The sequence below is a fragment of the Lithobates pipiens genome, unplaced genomic scaffold, assembly GCF_037356315.1.
Source record: "Lithobates pipiens isolate NorthernLeopardFrog02 unplaced genomic scaffold, aLitPip1_a1.2 Scaffold_23, whole genome shotgun sequence".
Classification (NCBI taxonomy): Eukaryota; Metazoa; Chordata; class Amphibia; order Anura; family Ranidae; genus Lithobates; species Lithobates pipiens.
Genome location: NW_027507785.1, coordinates 336966159 through 336988227, shown reverse-complemented (window position 1 = coordinate 336988227; position 22069 = coordinate 336966159). Strand labels below are relative to the sequence as shown.

The window sequence follows — 22069 nt, the reverse complement described above, 5'->3', positions numbered from 1 at the left end:
ATTTTCTGTAAAAAAAAAAAAAAAAAAAAAAAAAGAGAAGATTTCTGAACAGGCCGAGTGAAGGGTCATTAATTGAGGTCACATGACACGATCCGACTTCCACTCCACACAGGAATGTCGGCACTGCGCTCTAATCAGTCACATGACCGCGGGAACCACGGCATTAGTGACCTCCCACCCGACACACGAACCGGCGCCCTCTGCCTGGCACCCCGACAGTCACTTTACACCGATGCCAATATAAAAGAAATAATAAGAAATGTATTCTGTCTGACATGGGGGGGAGGGGAGGTCCCCTGCCACACAGTACCCATTTCCCTCATCCTCCGCCAGGCAGGGATGGCGGACCCGAAGCAAAATAAAAATACATTTTTTTTAAGGCCTACCAGGGGCGCTGACACCATGAATGGGCGGGGTCTCTTCCTGGAAGATCTATAAACACTCACATATAAAAAGACAGATGTGGCTCAACCGTCTCCATAATGGATGAATAGAACTCAATCCTCAGAACTATTAGAAACATGTAACAAAAGACGTGTACAATGTGACAATTCACGAGCATCTCGGCAGTCGTATCAATCAGACCATCAGGTGTGCAGAGAGGACCCCCATGGCACCGCGAGAGGACCCCCGCGGCACCGCGAGAGGACCCCCACGGCACCGCGAGAGGACCCCCATGGCACCCCGAGAGGACCCCCATGGCACCGCGAGAGGGCCCCCATGGCACCCCGGGAGGACCCCCATGGCACCGCGGGAGGACCCCCCATGGCACCGCGGGAGGACCCCCATGGCACCGCGGGGCTCCTAGAGGTATACAGGACAACCTTGGTTTGAGAGCGTTTTGCAGGACAAGCAAAAAATTTTGAAATAAATTTGGAGGTGATGTAGACGTAGCGTCACTTCACAGCAGAGTATAAAAGATGAGGGGCGCCTCCAAGTGTAGCGATTTGGTTACATTTTATGAAGGTCCAACGTTTAGCATCTCACATGGTTGATGATTAAAACCGGCACATCTAAGTATGGAGACATCCGGGGTAAAGCTGTCCGCATAGACCATCCCCCGCACCGCCATCAATGTCATCCCTTCCACACTGCGCTCCACGAGCGGTTCAAGCCTCGTCTCCGCTCTACTGCAGGGCAGTGTTCCCGATTGCAGACTGACAGCGGTGAGAGACAGCGGTGAGAGACGGCGGTGCGGGGGATGGTCTGTGCGGACAGCTTCACCCAGGATGTCTCCATACTTAGATGAGCCCCTCAATCATCAACCATGTGAGATGCTAAACGTTGGACCTTCATAACATGTAACCAAATCGCTACACTTAGAGGCGCCCCTCATCTCCTCTATACTCCTCTATACTCTGCTGGATGTCGCTTCTAATCCCCTTGGAGGATTCAATTTTTGGACGGACATTTTTTGGTCACACAACCAATCACATCACTAGAATCTTTTTATATGGACTATAAACTGAAGGACTTATGAATAATTGTGAAGGTCCAATCCCTGAGAGTCCCGCCCCCGAGAGTCCCGTCCCCGAGAGTCCCGTCCCCGGAGGATCAGAACCATGGAAGGTCCCGTCCCCAAGAGTCCCGTCCCCAGAGGATCAGAACCATGGAAGGACCCTATTCTGGAGACACAACAGGAAGTGGTCACTTGGTGTCCCCACTGGAGGATTTCCTCTCACTTCCTGTCGCTCCGGATGAGACAGCCCATGTCATTGGTTCTGGTTGCTATGGGTACCGGACACCCCATAATAATAAAGGACCTCACAGAGCCCTCTGCCGCTGCTGCCATTAGCAACCAATCACAACCCCCGACATAGTCCCTCCCCCGGGGTTACTCACATGTTCTCCGGCCGCTCCATCCCGATCACTGAGCGCTGCCCTCCCCGCTCTGCCCACCACACTCCGCTGTCCCCGCCCACACTCCCCTATCCCCGCCCACACTCCGCCTCTCCGCTCGGCCCTCCACACTCCGCCGTCCACACTCCCCTATCCCCGCCCACACTCCCCTATCCCCGCCCACACTCCGCCTCTCCGCTCTGCCCTCCACACTCCGCCGTCCCCGCCCACACTCCCCTATCCCCGCCCACACTCCGCTCTGCCCTCCACACTCCGCCGTCCCCGCCCACACTCCCCTATCCCCGCCCACACTCCGCCTCTCCGCTCTGCCCTCCACATTCCGCCGTCCCCGCCCACACTCCCCTATCCCCGCCCACACTCCCCTATCCCCGCCCACACTCCGCCTATCCGCTCTGCCTTCCACACTTCACACAGACACCACGCAACCTACCCCGAATCCGATCCGCAACGCCCCTTCTCGTTGAGAAGAACGTCATGACGCAACGACGTCTATATAACCGTGCAGGGGGGCGCGGCTGGTTGCTAGGTGACCGGAAGCGCCATGAAGAACGGTGTTTTATCATATAAGGTCCCCCATCAGATAGTGTCCTCTGTGTAGTGCGCATGCGCAGTACACAGCAACACAGATTCCGAAAATTGCCGAGGATGAACGGCGCCTGCGCCGTGAGTCCAGGTTCTCTCCCCCACCATCCAAGTGGACATCGAGTAGGAATATAAAAGAGCGGAGCGCAGAGAGGCGGAGCCCGAAGCGTGGCGAGCGAAGCGAGGGGCCCTCTAATATTCACAGCCCTATGTCCGCTTGGATGGTGGGGCCCCACCTCCACTCACCGTGCAGGCGCCGTTCAGCTTCCGAGATTTTCCCAAGCTTCTTCTGCCCCGTACTGCGCATGCGCACTACGGGGCGGACACTATATGATGGCCGGACACTATACGGCAGAACAACGGCTCCGCCTCGCTGCACTCGGCTCTTTTATATTCCTGCTCTATGTCCACTTGGATGGTGGGGATAGAACCTGGACTCAGTGCGCAGGCGCCGTTCATCCTCGGATATTGTCGGAATCTGTGTTGCTGTGTACTGCGCATGCGCACTACACAGCGGACACTATCGGATGGAGGACCATATATGACAAGACACCGGCTGTTTGGTGACAGTCCTGTATAGTTTGTGAGGGGGAGGGGCGGTGCTGGAAGATTCTGTCCCTGGAAGATCCTTCTTGTAGATTCTGTCCCTGGAAGATCCTTCTTGTAGATTCTGTCCCTGGAAGATTCTTGTAGATGCTGTCCCTGGAAGATCCTCCTTGTAGATTCTGTCCCTGGAAGATCCTTCTTGTAGATCCTGTCCCTGGAAGATTCTTGTAGATCCTGTCCCTGGAAGATCCTTCTTGTAGATCCTGTCCCTGGAAGATCCTCCTTGTAGATCCTGTCCCTGGAAGATTCTTGTAGATCCTGTCCCTGGAAGATTCTTGTAGATCCTGTCCCTGGAAGATTCTTGTAAATTCTGTCCCTGGAAGATTCTTGTAGATGCTGTCCCTGGAAGATCCTCCTTGTAGATCCTGTCCCTGGAAGATCCTCCTTGTAGATCCTGTCCCTGGAAGATTCTTGTAGATCCTGTCCCTGGAAGATTCTTGTAGATCCTGTCCCTGGAAGATTCTTGTAGATTCTGTCCCTGGAAGATCCTCCTTGTAGATCCTGTCCCTGGAAGATCCTCCTTGTAGATTCTGTCCCTGGAAGATTCTTGAAGATCCTGTCCCTGGAAGATCCTTCTTGTAGATTCTGTCCCTGGAAGATTCTTGTAGATCCTGTCCCTGGAAGATCCTTCTTGTAGATCCTGTCCCTGGAAGATTCTTGTAGATCCTGTCCCTGGAAGATCCTTCTTGTAGATTCTGTCCCTGGAAGATTCTTGTAGATCCTGTCCCTGGAAGATCCTTCTTGTAGATCCTGTCCCTGCAAGATCCTCCTTATAGATCCTGTCCCTGGAAGATCCTCCTTGTAGATTCTGTCCCTGGAAGATTCTTGTAGATCCTGTCCCTGGAAGATCCTCCTTGTAGATCCTGTCCCTGGAAGATCCTCCTTGTAGATTCTGTCCCTGGAAGATTCTTGAAGATCCTGTCCCTGGAAGATCCTTCTTGTAGATTCTGTCCCTGGAAGATTCTTGTAGATCCTGTCCCTGGAAGATCCTTCTTGTAGATTCTGTCCCTGCAAGATCCTCCTTGTAGATCCTGTCCCTGGAAGATCCTCCTTGTAGATTCTGTCCCTGGAAGATCCTTGTAGATCCTGTCCCTGGAAGATCCTTCTTGTAGATTCTGTCCCTGACAGATCCTTCTTGTAGATTCTGTCCCTGACAGATCCTTCTTGTAGATCCTGTCCCTGGAAGATCCTTCTTGTAGATTCTGTCCCTGGAAGATCCTCCTTGTGGATCCTGTCCCTGAAAGATCCTTCTTGTAGATCCTGTCCCTGGAAGATCCTCCTTGTAGATTCTGTCCCTGGAAGATTCTTGTAGATGCTGTCCCTGGAAGATCCTCCTTGTAGATTCTGTCCCTGGAAGATCCTTCTTGTAGATCCTGTCCCTGGAAGATTCTTGTAGATCCTGTCCCTGGAAGATCCTTCTTGTAGATTCTGTCCCTGGAAGATTCTTGTAGATCCTGTCCCTGGAAGATCCTCCTTGTAGATCCTGTCCCTGGAAGATCCTTCTTGTAGATTCTGTCCCTGGAAGATTCTTGTAGATCCTGTCCCTGGAAGATCCTCCTTGTAGATCCTGTCCCTGGAAGATCCTCCTTGTAGATTCTGTCCCTGGAAGATTCTTGAAGATCCTGTCCCTGGAAGATCCTTCTTGTAGATTCTGTCCCTGGAAGATTCTTGTAGATCCTGTCCCTGGAAGATCCTCCTTGTAGATCCTGTCCCTGGAAGATCCTCCTTGTAGATTCTGTCCCTGGAAGATTCTTGAAGATCCTGTCCCTGGAAGATCCTTCTTGTAGATTCTGTCCCTGGAAGATTCTTGTAGATCCTGTCCCTGGAAGATCCTTCTTGTAGATCCTGTCCCTGGAAGATTCTTGTAGATCCTGTCCCTGGAAGATCCTTCTTGTAGATTCTGTCCCTGGAAGATTCTTGTAGATCCTGTCCCTGGAAGATCCTTCTTGTAGATCCTGTCCCTGCAAGATCCTCCTTATAGATCCTGTCCCTGGAAGATCCTCCTTGTAGATTCTGTCCCTGGAAGATCCTCCTTGTAGATTCTGTCCCTGGAAGATTCTTGTAGATCCTGTCCCTGGAAGATCCTCCTTGTAGATTCTGTCCCTGGAAGATTCTTGAAGATCCTGTCCCTGGAAGATCCTTCTTGTAGATTCTGTCCCTGCAAGATCCTCCTTGTAGATTCTGTCCCTGGAAGATCCTTGTAGATCCTGTCCCTGGAAGATCCTTCTTGTAGATTCTGTCCCTGCAAGATCCTCCTTGTAGATTCTGTCCCTGGAAGATCCTCCTTGTAGATTCTGTCCCTGGAAGATTCTTGTAGATCCTGTCCCTGGAAGATCCTCCTTGTAGATTCTGTCCCTGGAAGATCCTCCTTGTAGATTCTCTCCCTGGAAGAGCCTTCTTGTAGATTCTGTCCCTGCAAGATCCTCCTTGTAGATCCTGTCCCTGGAAGATCCTCCTTGTAGATTCTGTCCCTGGAAGATTCTTGTAGATCCTGTCCCTGGAAGATCCTCCTTGTAGATCCTGTCCCTGGAAGATCCTCCTTGTAGATCCTGTCCCTGGAAGATCCTCCTTGTAGATTCTGTCCCTGGAAGATCCTCCTTGTAGATTCTGTCCCTGGAAGATTCTTGTAGATCCTGTCCCTGGAAGATCCTTCTTGTAGATCCTGTCCCTGGAAGATTCTTGTAGATCCTGTCCCTGGAAGATCCTCCTTGTAGATTCTGTCCCTGGAAGATCCTCCTTGTAGATTCTGTCCCTGGAAGATCCTCCTTGTAGATTCTGTCCCTGGAAGATTCTTGTAGATCCTGTCCCTGGAAGATCCTCCTTGTAGATCCTGTCCCTGGAAGATCCTTCTTGTAGATTCTGTCCCTGGAAGATCCTCCTTGTGGATCCTGTCCCTGAAAGATCCTTCTTGTAGATCCTGTCCCTGGAAGATTCTTGTAGATGCTGTCCCTGGAAGATCCTCCTTGTAGATTCTGTCCCTGGAAGATCCTTCTTGTAGATCCTGTCCCTGGAAGATTCTTGTAGATCCTGTCCCTGGAAGATCCTTCTTGTAGATTCTGTCCCTGGAAGATTCTTGTAGATCCTGTCCCTGGAAGATCCTCCTTGTAGATCCTGTCCCTGGAAGATCCTCCTTGTAGATTCTGTCCCTGGAAGATTCTTGAAGATCCTGTCCCTGGAAGATCCTTCTTGTAGATTCTGTCCCTGGAAGATTCTTGTAGATCCTGTCCCTGGAAGATCCTTCTTGTAGATCCTGTCCCTGGAAGATTCTTGTAGATCCTGTCCCTGGAAGATCCTTCTTGTAGATTCTGTCCCTGGAAGATTCTTGTAGATCCTGTCCCTGGAAGATCCTTCTTGTAGATCCTGTCCCTGCAAGATCCTCCTTATAGATCCTGTCCCTGGAAGATCCTCCTTGTAGATTCTGTCCCTGGAAGATTCTTGTAGATCCTGTCCCTGGAAGATCCTCCTTGTAGATCCTGTCCCTGGAAGATCCTCCTTGTAGATTCTGTCCCTGGAAGATTCTTGAAGATCCTGTCCCTGGAAGATCCTTCTTGTAGATTCTGTCCCTGGAAGATTCTTGTAGATCCTGTCCCTGGAAGATCCTTCTTGTAGATTCTGTCCCTGCAAGATCCTCCTTGTAGATCCTGTCCCTGGAAGACCCTCTTTGTAGATTCTGTCCCTGGAAGATCCTTGTAGATCCTGTCCCTGGAAGATCCTTCTTGTAGATTCTGTCCCTGCAAGATCCTCCTTGTAGATTCTGTCCCTGGAAGATCCTTCTTGTAGATTCTGTCCCTGCAAGATCCTCCTTGTAGATTCTGTCCCTGGAAGATCCTCCTTGTAGATTCTGTCCCTGGAAGATTCTTGTAGATCCTGTCCCTGGAAGATCCTCCTTGTAGATTCTGTCCCTGGAAGATCCTCCTTGTAGATTCTCTCCCTGGAAGAGCCTTCTTGTAGATTCTGTCCCTGCAAGATCCTCCTTGTAGATCCTGTCCCTGGAAGATCCTCCTTGTAGATTCTGTCCCTGGAAGATTCTTGTAGATCCTGTCCCTGGAAGATCCTCCTTGTAGATCCTGTCCCTGGAAGATCCTCCTTGTAGATTCTGTCCCTGGAAGATTCTTGTAGATCCTGTCCCTGGAAGATCCTCCTTGTAGATTCTGTCCCTGGAAGATTCTTGTAGATCCTGTCCCTGGAAGATCCTTCTTGTAGATCCTGTCCCTGGAAGATCCTTCTTGTAGATCCTGTCCCTGGAAGATTCTTGTAGATCCTGTCCCTGGAAGATCCTCCTTGTAGATTCTGTCCCTGGAAGATCCTCCTTGTAGATTCTGTCCCTGGAAGATCCTCCTTGTAGATTCTGTCCCTGGAAGATTCTTGTAGATCCTGTCCCTGGAAGATCCTCCTTGTAGATCCTGTCCCTGGAAGATCCTTCTTGTAGATTCTGTCCCTGGAAGATCCTCCTTGTGGATCCTGTCCCTGAAAGATCCTTCTTGTAGATCCTGTCCCTGGAAGATTCTTGTAGATGCTGTCCCTGGAAGATCCTCCTTGTAGATTCTGTCCCTGGAAGATCCTTCTTGTAGATCCTGTCCCTGGAAGATTCTTGTAGATCCTGTCCCTGGAAGATCCTTCTTGTAGATTCTGTCCCTGGAAGATTCTTGTAGATCCTGTCCCTGGAAGATCCTCCTTGTAGATCCTGTCCCTGGAAGATCCTCCTTGTAGATTCTGTCCCTGGAAGATTCTTGAAGATCCTGTCCCTGGAAGATCCTTCTTGTAGATTCTGTCCCTGGAAGATTCTTGTAGATCCTGTCCCTGGAAGATCCTTCTTGTAGATCCTGTCCCTGGAAGATTCTTGTAGATCCTGTCCCTGGAAGATCCTTCTTGTAGATTCTGTCCCTGGAAGATTCTTGTAGATCCTGTCCCTGGAAGATCCTTCTTGTAGATCCTGTCCCTGCAAGATCCTCCTTATAGATCCTGTCCCTGGAAGATCCTCCTTGTAGATTCTGTCCCTGGAAGATTCTTGTAGATCCTGTCCCTGGAAGATCCTCCTTGTAGATCCTGTCCCTGGAAGATCCTCCTTGTAGATTCTGTCCCTGGAAGATTCTTGAAGATCCTGTCCCTGGAAGATCCTTCTTGTAGATTCTGTCCCTGGAAGATTCTTGTAGATCCTGTCCCTGGAAGATCCTTCTTGTAGATTCTGTCCCTGCAAGATCCTCCTTGTAGATCCTGTCCCTGGAAGATCCTCCTTGTAGATTCTGTCCCTGGAAGATCCTTGTAGATCCTGTCCCTGGAAGATCCTTCTTGTAGATTCTGTCCCTGCAAGATCCTCCTTGTAGATTCTGTCCCTGGAAGATCCTCCTTGTAGATTCTGTCCCTGGAAGATTCTTGTAGATCCTGTCCCTGGAAGATCCTCCTTGTAGATTCTGTCCCTGGAAGATCCTCCTTGTAGATTCTCTCCCTGGAAGAGCCTTTTTGTAGATTCTGTCCCTGCAAGATCCTCCTTGTAGATCCTGTCCCTGGAAGATCCTCCTTGTAGATTCTGTCCCTGGAAGATTCTTGTAGATCCTGTCCCTGGAAGATCCTCCTTGTAGATCCTGTCCCTGGAAGATCCTCCTTGTAGATTCTGTCCCTGGAAGATTCTTGTAGATCCTGTCCCTGGAAGATCCTCCTTGTAGATTCTGTCCCTGGAAGATTCTTGTAGATCCTGTCCCTGGAAGATCCTTCTTGTAGATCCTGTCCCTGGAAGATTCTTGTAGATCCTGTCCCTGGAAGATCCTCCTTGTAGATTCTGTCCCTGGAAGATCCTCCTTGTAGATTCTGTCCCTGGAAGATCCTCCTTGTAGATTCTGTCCCTGGAAGATTCTTGTAGATCCTGTCCCTGGAAGATCCTCCTTGTAGATTCTGTCCCTGGAAGATTCTTGTAGATCCTGTCCCTGGAAGATCCTCCTTGTAGATTCTGTCCCTGGAAGATTCTTGTAGATCCTGTCCCTGGAAGATCCTTCTTGTAGATTCTGTCCCTGGAAGATCCTCCTTGTAGATTCTGTCCCTGGAAGATTCTTGTAGATCCTGTCCCTGGAAGATCCTCCTTGTAGATTCTGTCCCTGGAAGATCCTCCTTGTAGATTCTGTCCCTGGAAGATTCTTGTAGATCCTGTCCCTGGAAGATCCTCCTTGTAGATTCTGTCCCTGGAAGATTCTTGTAGATCCTGTCCCTGGAAGATCCTCCTTGTAGATTCTGTCCCTGGAAGATCCTCCTTGTAGATTCTGTCCCTGGAAGATTCTTGTAGATCCTGTCCCTGGAAGATCCTCCTTGTAGATCCTGTCCCTGGAAGATCCTCCTTGTAGATTCTGTCCCTGGAAGATTCTTGAAGATCCTGTCCCTGGAAGATCCTTCTTGTAGATTCTGTCCCTGGAAGATTCTTGTAGATCCTGTCCCTGGAAGATTCTTTCTTTTGTAGATTTTCCCTGCAAGATCCTCCTTGTAGATTCTGTCCCTGGAAGATCTTGGTGTCCCAGGAAGATTTGGATCTGTCCCTGGAAATATCCACCGTGTAGATTCTGTCCTGGAAGATCCTCCCTTGTAGATTCTTCCCTGCAAGAGCCTCCTTTGTAGATTCTGTCCCTGGAAGATCCTCCTTGTAGATCCTGTCCCTGGAAGATCCTGTAGATCCTGTCCCTGGAAGATTCCTCCTTTAGATCTGTCCTGGAAGATCCTCCTTGTAGATTCTCTCCCTGGAAGAGCCCTTCTTGTAGATTCTGTCCCTGCAAGATCCTCTTGTAGATCCTGTCCCTGGAAGATCCTCCTTGTAGATTCTCCTCCTTGTAGATCCTGTCCCTGGAAGATCCTCCTTGTAGATTCTGTCCCTGGAAGATTCTTGTAGATCCTGTCCCTGGAAGATCCTCCTTGTAGATCCTGTCCCTGGAAGATCCTCCTTGTAGATTCTGTCCCTGGAAGATTCTTGTAGATCCTGTCCCTGGAAGATCCTCCTTGTAGATTCTGTCCCTGGAAGATTCTTGTAGATCCTGTCCCTGGAAGATCCTTCTTGTAGATCCTGTCCCTGGAAGATCCTTCTTGTAGATCCTGTCCCTGGAAGATTCTTGTAGATCCTGTCCCTGGAAGATCCTCCTTGTAGATTCTGTCCCTGGAAGATCCTCCTTGTAGATTCTGTCCCTGGAAGATCCTCCTTGTAGATTCTGTCCCTGGAAGATTCTTGTAGATCCTGTCCCTGGAAGATCCTCCTTGTAGATCCTGTCCCTGGAAGATCCTTCTTGTAGATTCTGTCCCTGGAAGATCCTCCTTGTGGATCCTGTCCCTGAAAGATCCTTCTTGTAGATCCTGTCCCTGGAAGATTCTTGTAGATGCTGTCCCTGGAAGATCCTCCTTGTAGATTCTGTCCCTGGAAGATCCTTCTTGTAGATCCTGTCCCTGGAAGATTCTTGTAGATCCTGTCCCTGGAAGATCCTTCTTGTAGATTCTGTCCCTGGAAGATTCTTGTAGATCCTGTCCCTGGAAGATCCTCCTTGTAGATCCTGTCCCTGGAAGATCCTCCTTGTAGATTCTGTCCCTGGAAGATTCTTGAAGATCCTGTCCCTGGAAGATCCTTCTTGTAGATTCTGTCCCTGGAAGATTCTTGTAGATCCTGTCCCTGGAAGATCCTTCTTGTAGATCCTGTCCCTGGAAGATTCTTGTAGATCCTGTCCCTGGAAGATCCTTCTTGTAGATTCTGTCCCTGGAAGATTCTTGTAGATCCTGTCCCTGGAAGATCCTTCTTGTAGATCCTGTCCCTGCAAGATCCTCCTTATAGATCCTGTCCCTGGAAGATCCTCCTTGTAGATTCTGTCCCTGGAAGATTCTTGTAGATCCTGTCCCTGGAAGATCCTCCTTGTAGATCCTGTCCCTGGAAGATCCTCCTTGTAGATTCTGTCCCTGGAAGATTCTTGAAGATCCTGTCCCTGGAAGATCCTTCTTGTAGATTCTGTCCCTGGAAGATTCTTGTAGATCCTGTCCCTGGAAGATCCTTCTTGTAGATTCTGTCCCTGCAAGATCCTCCTTGTAGATCCTGTCCCTGGAAGATCCTCCTTGTAGATTCTGTCCCTGGAAGATCCTTGTAGATCCTGTCCCTGGAAGATCCTTCTTGTAGATTCTGTCCCTGCAAGATCCTCCTTGTAGATTCTGTCCCTGGAAGATCCTCCTTGTAGATTCTGTCCCTGGAAGATTCTTGTAGATCCTGTCCCTGGAAGATCCTCCTTGTAGATTCTGTCCCTGGAAGATCCTCCTTGTAGATTCTCTCCCTGGAAGAGCCTTTTTGTAGATTCTGTCCCTGCAAGATCCTCCTTGTAGATCCTGTCCCTGGAAGATCCTCCTTGTAGATTCTGTCCCTGGAAGATTCTTGTAGATCCTGTCCCTGGAAGATCCTCCTTGTAGATCCTGTCCCTGGAAGATCCTCCTTGTAGATTCTGTCCCTGGAAGATTCTTGTAGATCCTGTCCCTGGAAGATCCTCCTTGTAGATTCTGTCCCTGGAAGATTCTTGTAGATCCTGTCCCTGGAAGATCCTTCTTGTAGATCCTGTCCCTGGAAGATTCTTGTAGATCCTGTCCCTGGAAGATCCTCCTTGTAGATTCTGTCCCTGGAAGATCCTCCTTGTAGATTCTGTCCCTGGAAGATCCTCCTTGTAGATTCTGTCCCTGGAAGATTCTTGTAGATCCTGTCCCTGGAAGATCCTCCTTGTAGATTCTGTCCCTGGAAGATTCTTGTAGATCCTGTCCCTGGAAGATCCTCCTTGTAGATTCTGTCCCTGGAAGATTCTTGTAGATCCTGTCCCTGGAAGATCCTTCTTGTAGATTCTGTCCCTGGAAGATCCTCCTTGTAGATTCTGTCCCTGGAAGATTCTTGTAGATCCTGTCCCTGGAAGATCCTCCTTGTAGATTCTGTCCCTGGAAGATCCTCCTTGTAGATTCTGTCCCTGGAAGATTCTTGTAGATCCTGTCCCTGGAAGATCCTCCTTGTAGATTCTGTCCCTGGAAGATTCTTGTAGATCCTGTCCCTGGAAGATCCTCCTTGTAGATTCTGTCCCTGGAAGATCCTCCTTGTAGATTCTGTCCCTGGAAGATTCTTGTAGATCCTGTCCCTGGAAGATCCTCCTTGTAGATTCTGTCCCTGGAAGATCCTCCTTGTAGATTCTGTCCCTGGAAGATTCTTGTAGATCCTGTCCCTGGAAGATCCTCCTTGTAGATCCTGTCCCTGGAAGATCCTCCTTGTAGATTCTGTCCCTGGAAGATCCTATCCCTACAATGCACGTTGAAGCTGCTGTCAGAGATCCTCAATATCACCTGGAAATCTTTATGAACACAATCTCTCCGATACAAATGTGGGGATGATGAGGGGATCGGCGCTGTGCATCGCATGCCTTGCAGTGATTCCCGGGCCCCAATCCTCAGCACAAGGGCCCCTCCATTTTCACTTTATCTTTTCTGAATAGACTTAAAGGTGCCTATTAATTATACAATTTGTTTAAAAAAATTATAAATTTTATTAAATAAGATTATCTTTAAAATGACCAAAAATTCACAAATTTCATACAATATTGTAGCCATTTGTGCGCAACATGTTTCACCCCAAAGGAGCTTCCTCAGGAGTATTCTAGTGCTGTATGAAGTTGTTACTGAGAAAAGGATAAATAACTGTAAATATTTAACATTAATAGATGTTTTTGCAACAATAAAGTTACAATGAACAAATGTTTTCATTTACATTTCACAAAGTTGTGTCTAATTTTTATCAGGAGAGGGGGAGGGGAGGGCCTACCGGGCACATTAAAGGGGAGTTCCACCCATATAAAGTGTAGCTGCTGACTTCTAATAATCAGACACTCACCTATCCCGCGGTCCAGCGATGCGAATGAACCCCCTCTCTTCCTCATCCTCCTCTCCTCCTCATCCTCCCTCCCGCCTCCATTGAAGCTCTGCGCACCCGGCGCTGTAGTTCCCCATTCCTTAGAGATAAGTAAATATGAAGGTCCTGATGAAGGAGCCGAAATCCCTCCCACTGTATAAGATTGTATACTCAGAAAATCGACGCCCCCCTACATCGGGGTCCCCATCAAATCACCCCCCGGCATCCATATGCCCACCCCCTACATGCAAGCCTGCCTTAGGAGTCCCCCCTTTACATCAGGGTCCCCATTAGAGTCCTTTTATATCGGAGTCCCCCTTATGTCTGGTGTCCCCATCGGAGTCCCCCTTAGGTCTGGAGTCCCCCCTTAGGTCTGGTATCCCCATCGGAGTCCCCCCTTAGGTCTGGTATCCCCATCGGAGTATCCCCTTAGGTCTGGTATCCCCATCGGAGTCCCCCCTTGGGTCTGGTATCCCCATTGGAGTCCCCCCTTAGGTCTGGTGTCCCCATCGGAGTCCTCCCTTAGGTCTGGTATCCCCATCGGAGTCCCCCTTAGGTCTGGTATCCCCATCGGAGTCCCCCCTTAGGTCTGGTATCCCCATCGGAGTCCCCCCTTAGGTCTGGTATCCCCATCGGAGTCCCCCCTTAGGTCTGGTGTCCCCATCGGAGTCCCCCCTTAGGTCTGGTGTCCCCATCGGAATCCTCCCTTAGGTCTGGTGTCCTCATTCCCGGGGGGGGGTCATATCTTGTATGAGATATCGGGTGCCCCCATCCCCCCCAGGGGGGTCATCTTTGGGTTTCTTATTTTTTGCAATATAGACGAAAACATTTTTGAGAGAAAAACATATTTATTTTTCTTTCTGCTATAAAACATCCAATAAAGAGTTAAAAAATCAAATTTCTTCATAAATTGATTCCAATATGTTTTCTGCTCCATGTTTTTGGTAACAAAGAAATCCCAATAAGTGTTTATTGATTGGTTTGTGGGAAAGTTCTGCAATCGATGGGATTTTTATACTAGTTTTTTTTTTGATTGAAAATGTATACTTCATTTTGCAAGAAAATATACAAAAAACAAATACTTTGAACAGAGTACATTCCGCTCTGTACTGCGACGCAGCGCAGAAATACACTACATGACAATACAGTTTCCAAGCATACAAATAAATGACATTCATCCTGCGGTATGATGCGCAGAGTAATAATACCCCGAAACATCACATCACGCAAGACGCCGCATTACATGTAAAAAAATCAAGTCATACTGTCATAGTCAAGTCAAATCAAATCAAATGGGATTTTTATACTAGTAATGGGGGTGATCAGTGACTTGTAGAGGGACTGCCATAGTGCGGCGGACAATCTGACACCAACTGACAACTCCAGTGAAACCAATACAGAGATGAGTGATGATACTATACACTGTCACTGTACTAATGACACCAGCTGGGAAGGGGTTAACATCTAGGGGCAATCAAGCCTTTGCAGGGATAAGAAACAAAGAGATTGTTCCCTCTGTATAGAGCTCTGGGCTATGATTGGGCACAGGCTCCTCCCCTGTAGTACATTGCTGGTGGGCGGGAAGTTGTTAATGATAATTATTTTGCATAACCACACCCATTTTAAATGAATGCCCGCCCCCTAATTAAAGACCATTTACACCTGTGTGTGTGTGTGTGTGCTATAATACACCTCCATACACTATACAATAATAGCACTATATCAGTACGCTGTGCTATAATACACTTCGGTACACAATACAGTAATAACACTATATCCATGAGCTGTGCTATAATACACCTCCGTACACTATACAATAATAGCACTATATCAATGTGCTGTGCTATAATACACCTCCGTACACTGTGCACTGATATAACCTCATTGCATGTACAAAGTTGAGGATTTTCAGCTCCTTAGTGATATACGGTATGCATGCACACATACTGAGGTATATACGGTATTCATGCACACATACTGAGGTGTATACGGTATACATGCACACATACTGAGGTATATACGGTATTCATGCACACATACTGAGGTGTATACGGTAGGTTATGCACAGCTAGTCTGGAATATACGGGAAGTGTGCAGCTATTCTAGGACATAAGGTAGAGGGTACTTCCGGGTTGGGTGAGGTAATTACGGTAGTGATTTGTGTTGGAGGAGGAGAGCAGTGCAGGTAGGTGCATGTCCCCCTCCCCCCCATATATGTATGATGGACACATACAGGCGGGGTCTGTGCTTCCTACATAGATAATAAACTAAGGGGACCGCTGTCACCGGGGGTTCCTACAGGGGTCAGGTGCAGACAGTGGGGGATGATCAGGAAGGCAGTACTGCCCTCCCCCCCCAGGTAGTCACCCCGATCTATGGAAAAGACCCCCAGAATGGGGAACATCCAACAACCCCCCCCCCCCCTCTCATCCCAGCAACAACCCCAATCATAGAAAATCAACATAACTCACATTGTTTATTATATAGCTTTGTTTACCTGAATGGCACAAATACCCCAAGCCATGGGTTGGGGCCCCTGGAGGAGGTAAGTACCACACCAGGGGCCCCAATCACTGTATAGAGAAAGCCCAGACTACCACTTCTACATATCCATCAGAATCATTACATTCCCTCCCCCTTCAGTCTTGCACAGGTGTAGCGTGGCAGCTCCTCCCCCTTCAGGCTTGCACAGGTGTAGCGGCTCCTCCCCCTTCAGGCTTGCACAGGTGTAGCGGCTCCTCCCCCTTCAGGCTTGCACAGGTGTAGCGTGGCAGCTCCTCCCCCTTCAGGCTTGCACAGGTGTAGCGGCTCCTCCCCCCTTCAGGCTTGCACAGGCGTAGCGGCTCCTCCCCCTTCAGGCTTGCACAGGTGTAGCGGCTCCTCCCCCTTCAGGCTTGCACAGGCGTAGCGGCTCCTCCCCCTTCAGGCTTGCACAGGCGTAGCGGCTCCTCCACCTTCAGGCTTGCACAGGCGTAGCGGCTCCTCCCCCCTTCAGGCTTGCACAGGCGTAGCGGCTCCTCCCCCCTTCAGGCTTGCACAGGCGTAGCGGCTCCTCCCCCCTTCAGGCTTGCACAGGCGTAGCGGCTCCTCCACCTTCAGGCTTGCACAGGCGTAGCGGCTCCTCCCCCTTCAGGCTTGCACAGGCGTAGCGGCTCCTCCCCCTTCAGGCTTGCACAGGCGTAGCGGCTCCTCCCCCTTCAGGCTTGCACAGGCGTAGCGGCTCCTCCCCCTTCAGGCTTGCACAGGCGTAGCGGCTCCTCCCCCTTCAGGCTTGCACAGGCGTAGCGGCTCCTCCCCCTTCAGGCTTGCACAGGCGTAGCGGCTCCTCCCCCCTTCAGGCTTGCACAGGCGTAGCGGCTCCTCCCCCCTTCAGGCTTGCACAGGCGTAGCGGCTCCTCCCCCTTCAGGCTTGCACAGGCGTAGCGGCTCCTCCCCCTTCAGGCTTGCACAGGCGTAGCGGCTCCTCCCCCCCTTCAGGCTTGCACAGGCGTAGCGGCTCCTCCCCCTTCAGGCTTGCACAGGCGTAGCGGCTCCTCCCCCCCTTCAGGCTTGCACAGGCGTAGTGGCTCCTCCCCCCTTCAGGCTTGCACAGGCGTAGCGGCTCCTCCACCTTCAGGCTTGCACAGGCGTAGCGGCTCCTCCCCCTTCAGGCTTGCACAGGTGTAGCGGCTCCTCCCCCTTCAGGCTTGCACAGGTGTAGCGGCTCCTCCCCCTTCAGGCTTGCACAGGTGTAGCGGCTCCTCCCCCTTCAGGCTTGCACAGGTGTAGCGGCTCCTCCCCCTTCAGGCTTGCACAGGTGTAGCGGCTCCTCCCCCTTCAGGCTTGCACAGGCGTAGCGGCTCCTCCCCCTTCAGGCTTGCACAGGCGTAGCGGCTCCTCCCCCTTCAGGCTTGCACAGGCGTAGCGGCTCCTCCCCCTTCAGGCTTGCACAGGCGTATCGGCTCCTCCCCCCTTCAGGCTTGCACAGGCGTAGCGGCTCCTCCCCCTTCAGGCTTGCACAGGCGTAGCGGCTCCTCCCCCTTCAGGCTTGCACAGGCGTAGCGGCTCCTCCCCCTTCAGGCTTGCACAGGCGTAGCGGCTCCTCCCCCTTCAGGCTTGCACAGGTGTAGCGGCTCCTCCCCCTTCAGGCTTGCACAGGCGTAGCGGCTCCTCCCCCTTCAGGCTTGCACAGGTGTAGCGGCTCCTCCCCCTTCAGGCTTGCACAGGCGTAGCGGCTCCTCCCCCTTCAGGCTTGCACAGGTGTAGCGGCTCCTCCCCCTTCAGGCTTGCACAGGTGTAGCGGCTCCTCCCCCTTCAGGCTTGCACAGGTGTAGCGGCTCCTCCCCCTTCAGGCTTGCACAGGTGTAGCGGCTCCTCCCCCTTCAGGCTTGCACAGGCGTAGCGGCTCCTCCCCCTTCAGGCTTGCACAGGCGTAGCGGCTCCTCCCCCTTCAGGCTTGCACAGGCGTAGCGGCTCCTCCCCCTTCAGGCTTGCACAGGCGTAGCGGCTCCTCCCCCCTTCAGGCTTGCACAGGCGTAGCGGCTCCTCCCCCCTTCAGGCTTGCACAGGCGTAGCGGCTCCTCCCCCCTTCAGGCTTGCACAGGCGTAGCGGCTCCTCCCCCCTTCAGGCTTGCACAGGCGTAGCGGCTCCTCCCCCTTCAGGCTTGCACAGGCGTAGCGGCTCCTCCACCTTCAGGCTTGCACAGGCGTAGCGGCTCCTCCCCCTTCAGGCTTGCACAGGCGTAGCGGCTCCTCCCCCTTCAGGCTTGCACAGGCGTAGCGGCTCCTCCCCCTTCAGGCTTGCACAGGCGTAGCGGCTCCTCCCCCTTCAGGCTTGCACAGGCGTAGCGGCTCCTCCCCCTTCAGGCTTGCACAGGCGTAGCGGCTCCTCCCCCTTCAGGCTTGCACAGGCGTAGCGGCTCCTCCCCCTTCAGGCTTGCACAGGCGTAGCGGCTCCTCCCCCTTCAGGCTTGCACAGGCGTAGCGGCTCCTCCCCCCTTCAGGCTTGCACAGGCGTAGCGGCTCCTCCCCCCTTCAGGCTTGCACAGGCGTAGCGGCTCCTCCCCCTTCAGGCTTGCACAGGCGTAGCGGCTCCTCCCCCTTCAGGCTTGCACAGGCGTAGCGGCTCCTCCCCTCCTTCAGGCTTGCACAGGCGTAGCGGCTCCTCCCCCTTCAGGCTTGCACAGGCGTAGCGGCTCCTCCCCCCCTTCAGGCTTGCACAGGCGTAGTGGCTCCTCCCCCCTTCTGGCTTGCACAGGCGTAGCGGCTCCTCCACCTTCAGGCTTGCACAGGCGTAGCGGCTCCTCCCCCTTCAGGCTTGCACAGGTGTAGCGGCTCCTCCCCCTTCAGGCTTGCACAGGTGTAGCGGCTCCTCCCCCTTCAGGCTTGCACAGGTGTAGCGGCTCCTCCCCCTTCAGGCTTGCACAGGTGTAGCGGCTCCTCCCCCTTCAGGCTTGCACAGGCGTAGCGGCTCCTCCCCCTTCAGGCTTGCACAGGCGTAGCGGCTCCTCCCCCTTCAGGCTTGCACAGGCGTAGCGGCTCCTCCCCCTTCAGGCTTGCACAGGCGTATCGGCTCCTCCCCCCTTCAGGCTTGCACAGGCGTAGCGGCTCCTCCCCCTTCAGGCTTGCACAGGCGTAGCGGCTCCTCCCCCTTCAGGCTTGCACAGGCGTAGCGGCTCCTCCCCCTTCAGGCTTGCACAGGCGTAGCGGCTCCTCCCCCTTCAGGCTTGCACAGGTGTAGCGGCTCCTCCCCCTTCAGGCTTGCACAGGTGTAGCGGCTCCTCCCCCTTCAGGCTTGCACAGGCGTAGCGGCTCCTCCCCCTTCAGGCTTGCACAGGCGTAGCGGCTCCTCCCCCTTCAGGCTTGCACAGGTGTAGCGGCTCCTCCCCCTTCAGGCTTGCACAGGTGTAGCGGCTCCTCCCCCTTCAGGCTTGCACAGGTGTAGCGGCTCCTCCCCCTTCAGGCTTGCACAGGCGTAGCGGCTCCTCCCCCTTCAGGCTTGCACAGGTGTAGCGGCTCCTCCCCCTTCAGGCTTGCACAGGCGTAGCGGCTCCTCCCCCTTCAGGCTTGCACAGGCGTAGCGGCTCCTCCCCCTTCAGGCTTGCACAGGCGTAGCGGCTCCTCCCCCTTCAGGCTTGCACAGGCGTAGCGGCTCCTTCCCCTTCAGGCTTGCACAGGCGTAGCGGCTCCTCCCCCTTCAGGCTTGCACTGGCGTAGGGGCTCCTCCCTCTTCAGGCTGGAGGACGTCCAGCATCATCTAGCTTTTCAGTAAGAGGGTCATATTTTTTTTTTTTTAAACATTACCAAAAAACATGTCAAGTCATACAGTCTGAGTCAAAGTCAAAATGACATTTCAATGAGCAACAGGTGTGATGGGGGTGGGGAGGGGAGGGGGGAAAAGAGTTCACAGGCCCGAAGCTTTATTGAACTGCCAAAAAGGGTACATAGTGGGGGGGGGGAAGGGGAAATCTTCAGACCTCCTCTTCCTCCTTGTTGTCCATCAGGTGATAGTCTCTGAGTGGATTGTGGGTCAGTCTGCGGCAGTCCTGGATGGACATCCTCTCCCTCTGGTGGATGGGGCACTTTCTGGCGCACCAAACAGCGTCCTTAAAGCAACACAGCACCCGCCAGGCACTATCAATGTCCTCCTGTGACTGAGTCCCACAGAAGAGTCCGTTCAGCGCACTGCAGTGTGTGATCGCCGTCTGTGGAACAAAGTCTTTGAGATCCGGTTCCAGAGCCCTCAACAGGCCCCGTGCAAAGGGGACACTCCCAGAAAACATGCAGAGCAGTTTCCTCCTGGATGGTGCAGAAGGGGCAGTGTCTGGATCTGCACAGGTCTCACCCCCCTTGGACTGCCATCCATGCCAGATCTTTGTGCCTGTTGGTAAGTCTCTTTGAAGAAACATTCCTCCAGACCACTTTACAAGTGGCTGAAGGGAGGCCTGGAACAGTCTCAACAATGTCCGATGCTCTGATCAACTTGTGGATAGTTTTTGGCTTCCACAAGTCGGGCTTCACTCCATGTAGCCCCCGCTCCTTAATAAACTTGAAAGTATCCAAGTAATACCAAGGAGTGTCCCAGTTGTAGGGGATGGAGCTGTCCCATTTGTCCCATCCAAGGGACCTCCAGAGAGGCAGGAGGAAAAAACAGGACATGGAGTTACCACCAGAGTCTACAGTTCTGTCCACCAAAGTTCTGCGGATGCAGTTACAGGCAAAGAAGACCCTCAGTAGAGTGGCGATGTCGGGCACGCCCTTACCGCCCTTGAGGGGTTCCTTCAACATAACCGCCCGCTTTACTCTGTCCATTTTGGAGCTCCAGATGAAGTGAAACACTGCCCTGGTGATGGCCTTGCAGGTGTTAACCCGGGGGGGCCAGGCCTGGGCGAGGTACTGCGACACAGGGAGGATCTCACTGCGGAGTACCAGTGTTTTTATCTTCGATGGTGAGTTCTCGGAGGCTCCAAAGTCCCAACTTCTGTCGCATCTTTGCCAGTCGTTCTTCCCAGGACTTCAGGGCTGCGCCCTCTGCTCCAAACCAGACCCCAATGATTTTGATGAAGTCTGCTTTGACGCTGAAGGGCATGGGTGCAGAAGAAGGCAGAAACCACTTTCCGAAGAGCATGGCTTCCGACTTCCCGCAGTTGACCTTTGCCCCTGAAGCTTGGCCGAAGTCCTCACACGTCTGGGCGAGTGTGTCGATGGAGCGCCGGTCGGCACAGAACACCGACACATCATCCATGTAGAGCGAGCACTTGACCTCCCGTCTGTCCGGTCCTGGTGCGGTGATCCCTCTGATCTCTGGGTTCCGTCTGATGCTTCGGGCGAAGAGCTCTATACAACAGACAAAAAGCAGAGGTGAGAGAGGGCAGCCTTGTCTGACCCCAGACAATACTGGAAAGGGGTCCGTTTTCCAACCGTTCACCAACACCACACTACAAATATTATACATAACATTTACATACGAACAAAACATCTCCCCAATACCAAACCTGCGCAGAGCGCTGCACATAAACTCATGGGAGACACGGTCAAAGGCCTTCTCCTGGTCAAGACTGACCAGGGCCACGTGCACACGGCGGCCATGAATGTACTGGACCGTGTCCCGGACAAGCGCGAGGATGTCCGCAATCCTGCGACCAGGAATGCCACAAGTCTGATCCAGTTGGATGATCTGTCTGATGACAGATTTCAGCCTGTTGGCCAGAACCTTGGCGAGGATTTTGTAGTCCACGTTCAGAAGAGAGATCGGATGCCAGTTTTTCAGGTCCGATCTCTCCCCCTTGTGCTTATACAAAATCGTGATCGTCCCCTCCCTCAGGGTCGGAGGCATTCTGCCCTCCACCACCATCTCCTCGTACAGCTCGAGCAGGTCCGGGCCTACGAGATCCCACAGCGTTACATAAAGTTCAACTGGGAGACCATCGCAGCCCGGGGTCCTGCCTTGCCTAAAGGATTTAGCGGCAGAGTGCAGCTCCTCCAACACCAAGGGGGCGTTGACGTCCGACGAACCTGCAGGATCAATTTGGTTAGAGATACCTGACAGGAACCTGTCGGCTGCCTGTGTGTCTGTTGTTTTCGGGGGGAGTAGAGGTTGGTGTAGTAGTCGCTGACCACTTGCATCACAGCCTCCTTTCCCTTCTGGAGTGTTCCGGTCTCATCACGCAGCTCAGACAAGGGTGTGTGTCCTGAGTGGAGTTTCCTGAAAAAGAAAGAATTACACTTCTCACCTTTCTCAAGGTTCTCCACCTTGGCACGGAAGACAATGTGCCTGGATTCTTCCTCAAAGTGCCCTTTCAGGCTCTTCTTGGTGTCCTCCAGGTCCTGCCTAACGTCCCAGCCACAGTGGTGAAGGTCCTGCAGGGACTGCAACTGACGTTGCAGTCTCCTGAGTTCCTTCTTCCTGGCACACACTTGCTGACGTCCCCTTGCCTGAAAGAAGCTGCGCAGCTTGACCTTCACAAACTCCCACCAGTCACTTACCCTTCCGAAGAATCGCTTTTCCTCCGTCCAGGTGGCATAGGCCTCCCGGAGTTCCCCCATCAGTTCCTCATTTTCCAGCAGGGTACTATTCAGCTTCCAGGAGCCTGGTCCGCGCCCAGGTCACCCCGAAAGTGAATAGCCCTGTGGTCAGAGAAAAAGCAGGGGATCATGGAGAAA

At 52.3% G+C, this 22069-nt stretch overlaps 2 protein-coding genes across 3 annotated transcripts in view; one reads left to right on the top strand and one right to left on the bottom strand.

Annotated features, from left to right (window-relative positions):
- Positions 1 to 1947, bottom strand: part of UROD (uroporphyrinogen decarboxylase) — a 17170-nt gene extending 15223 nt beyond the window's left edge. The window contains exon 1 of the mRNA XM_077450813.1: positions 1843 to 1947. Within this exon, the coding sequence (XP_077306939.1) occupies positions 1843 to 1862 (20 nt within the window). The 5' untranslated portion in view covers positions 1863 to 1947. The remainder of the gene's footprint in view (positions 1 to 1842) is intronic.
- Positions 1948 to 15046: 13099 nt separating this feature from the next.
- HECTD3 (HECT domain E3 ubiquitin protein ligase 3) overlaps positions 15047 to 22069 on the top strand; it is a 150568-nt gene continuing 143545 nt past the window's right edge. The window contains exon 1 of one of the 2 annotated variants that reach the window (XM_077450809.1): positions 15047 to 15113. The gene's annotated coding sequence lies outside the window, so the exon portion shown is untranslated. The remainder of the gene's footprint in view (positions 15114 to 22069) is intronic. The other variant, XM_077450810.1, reaches the window with a different exon arrangement.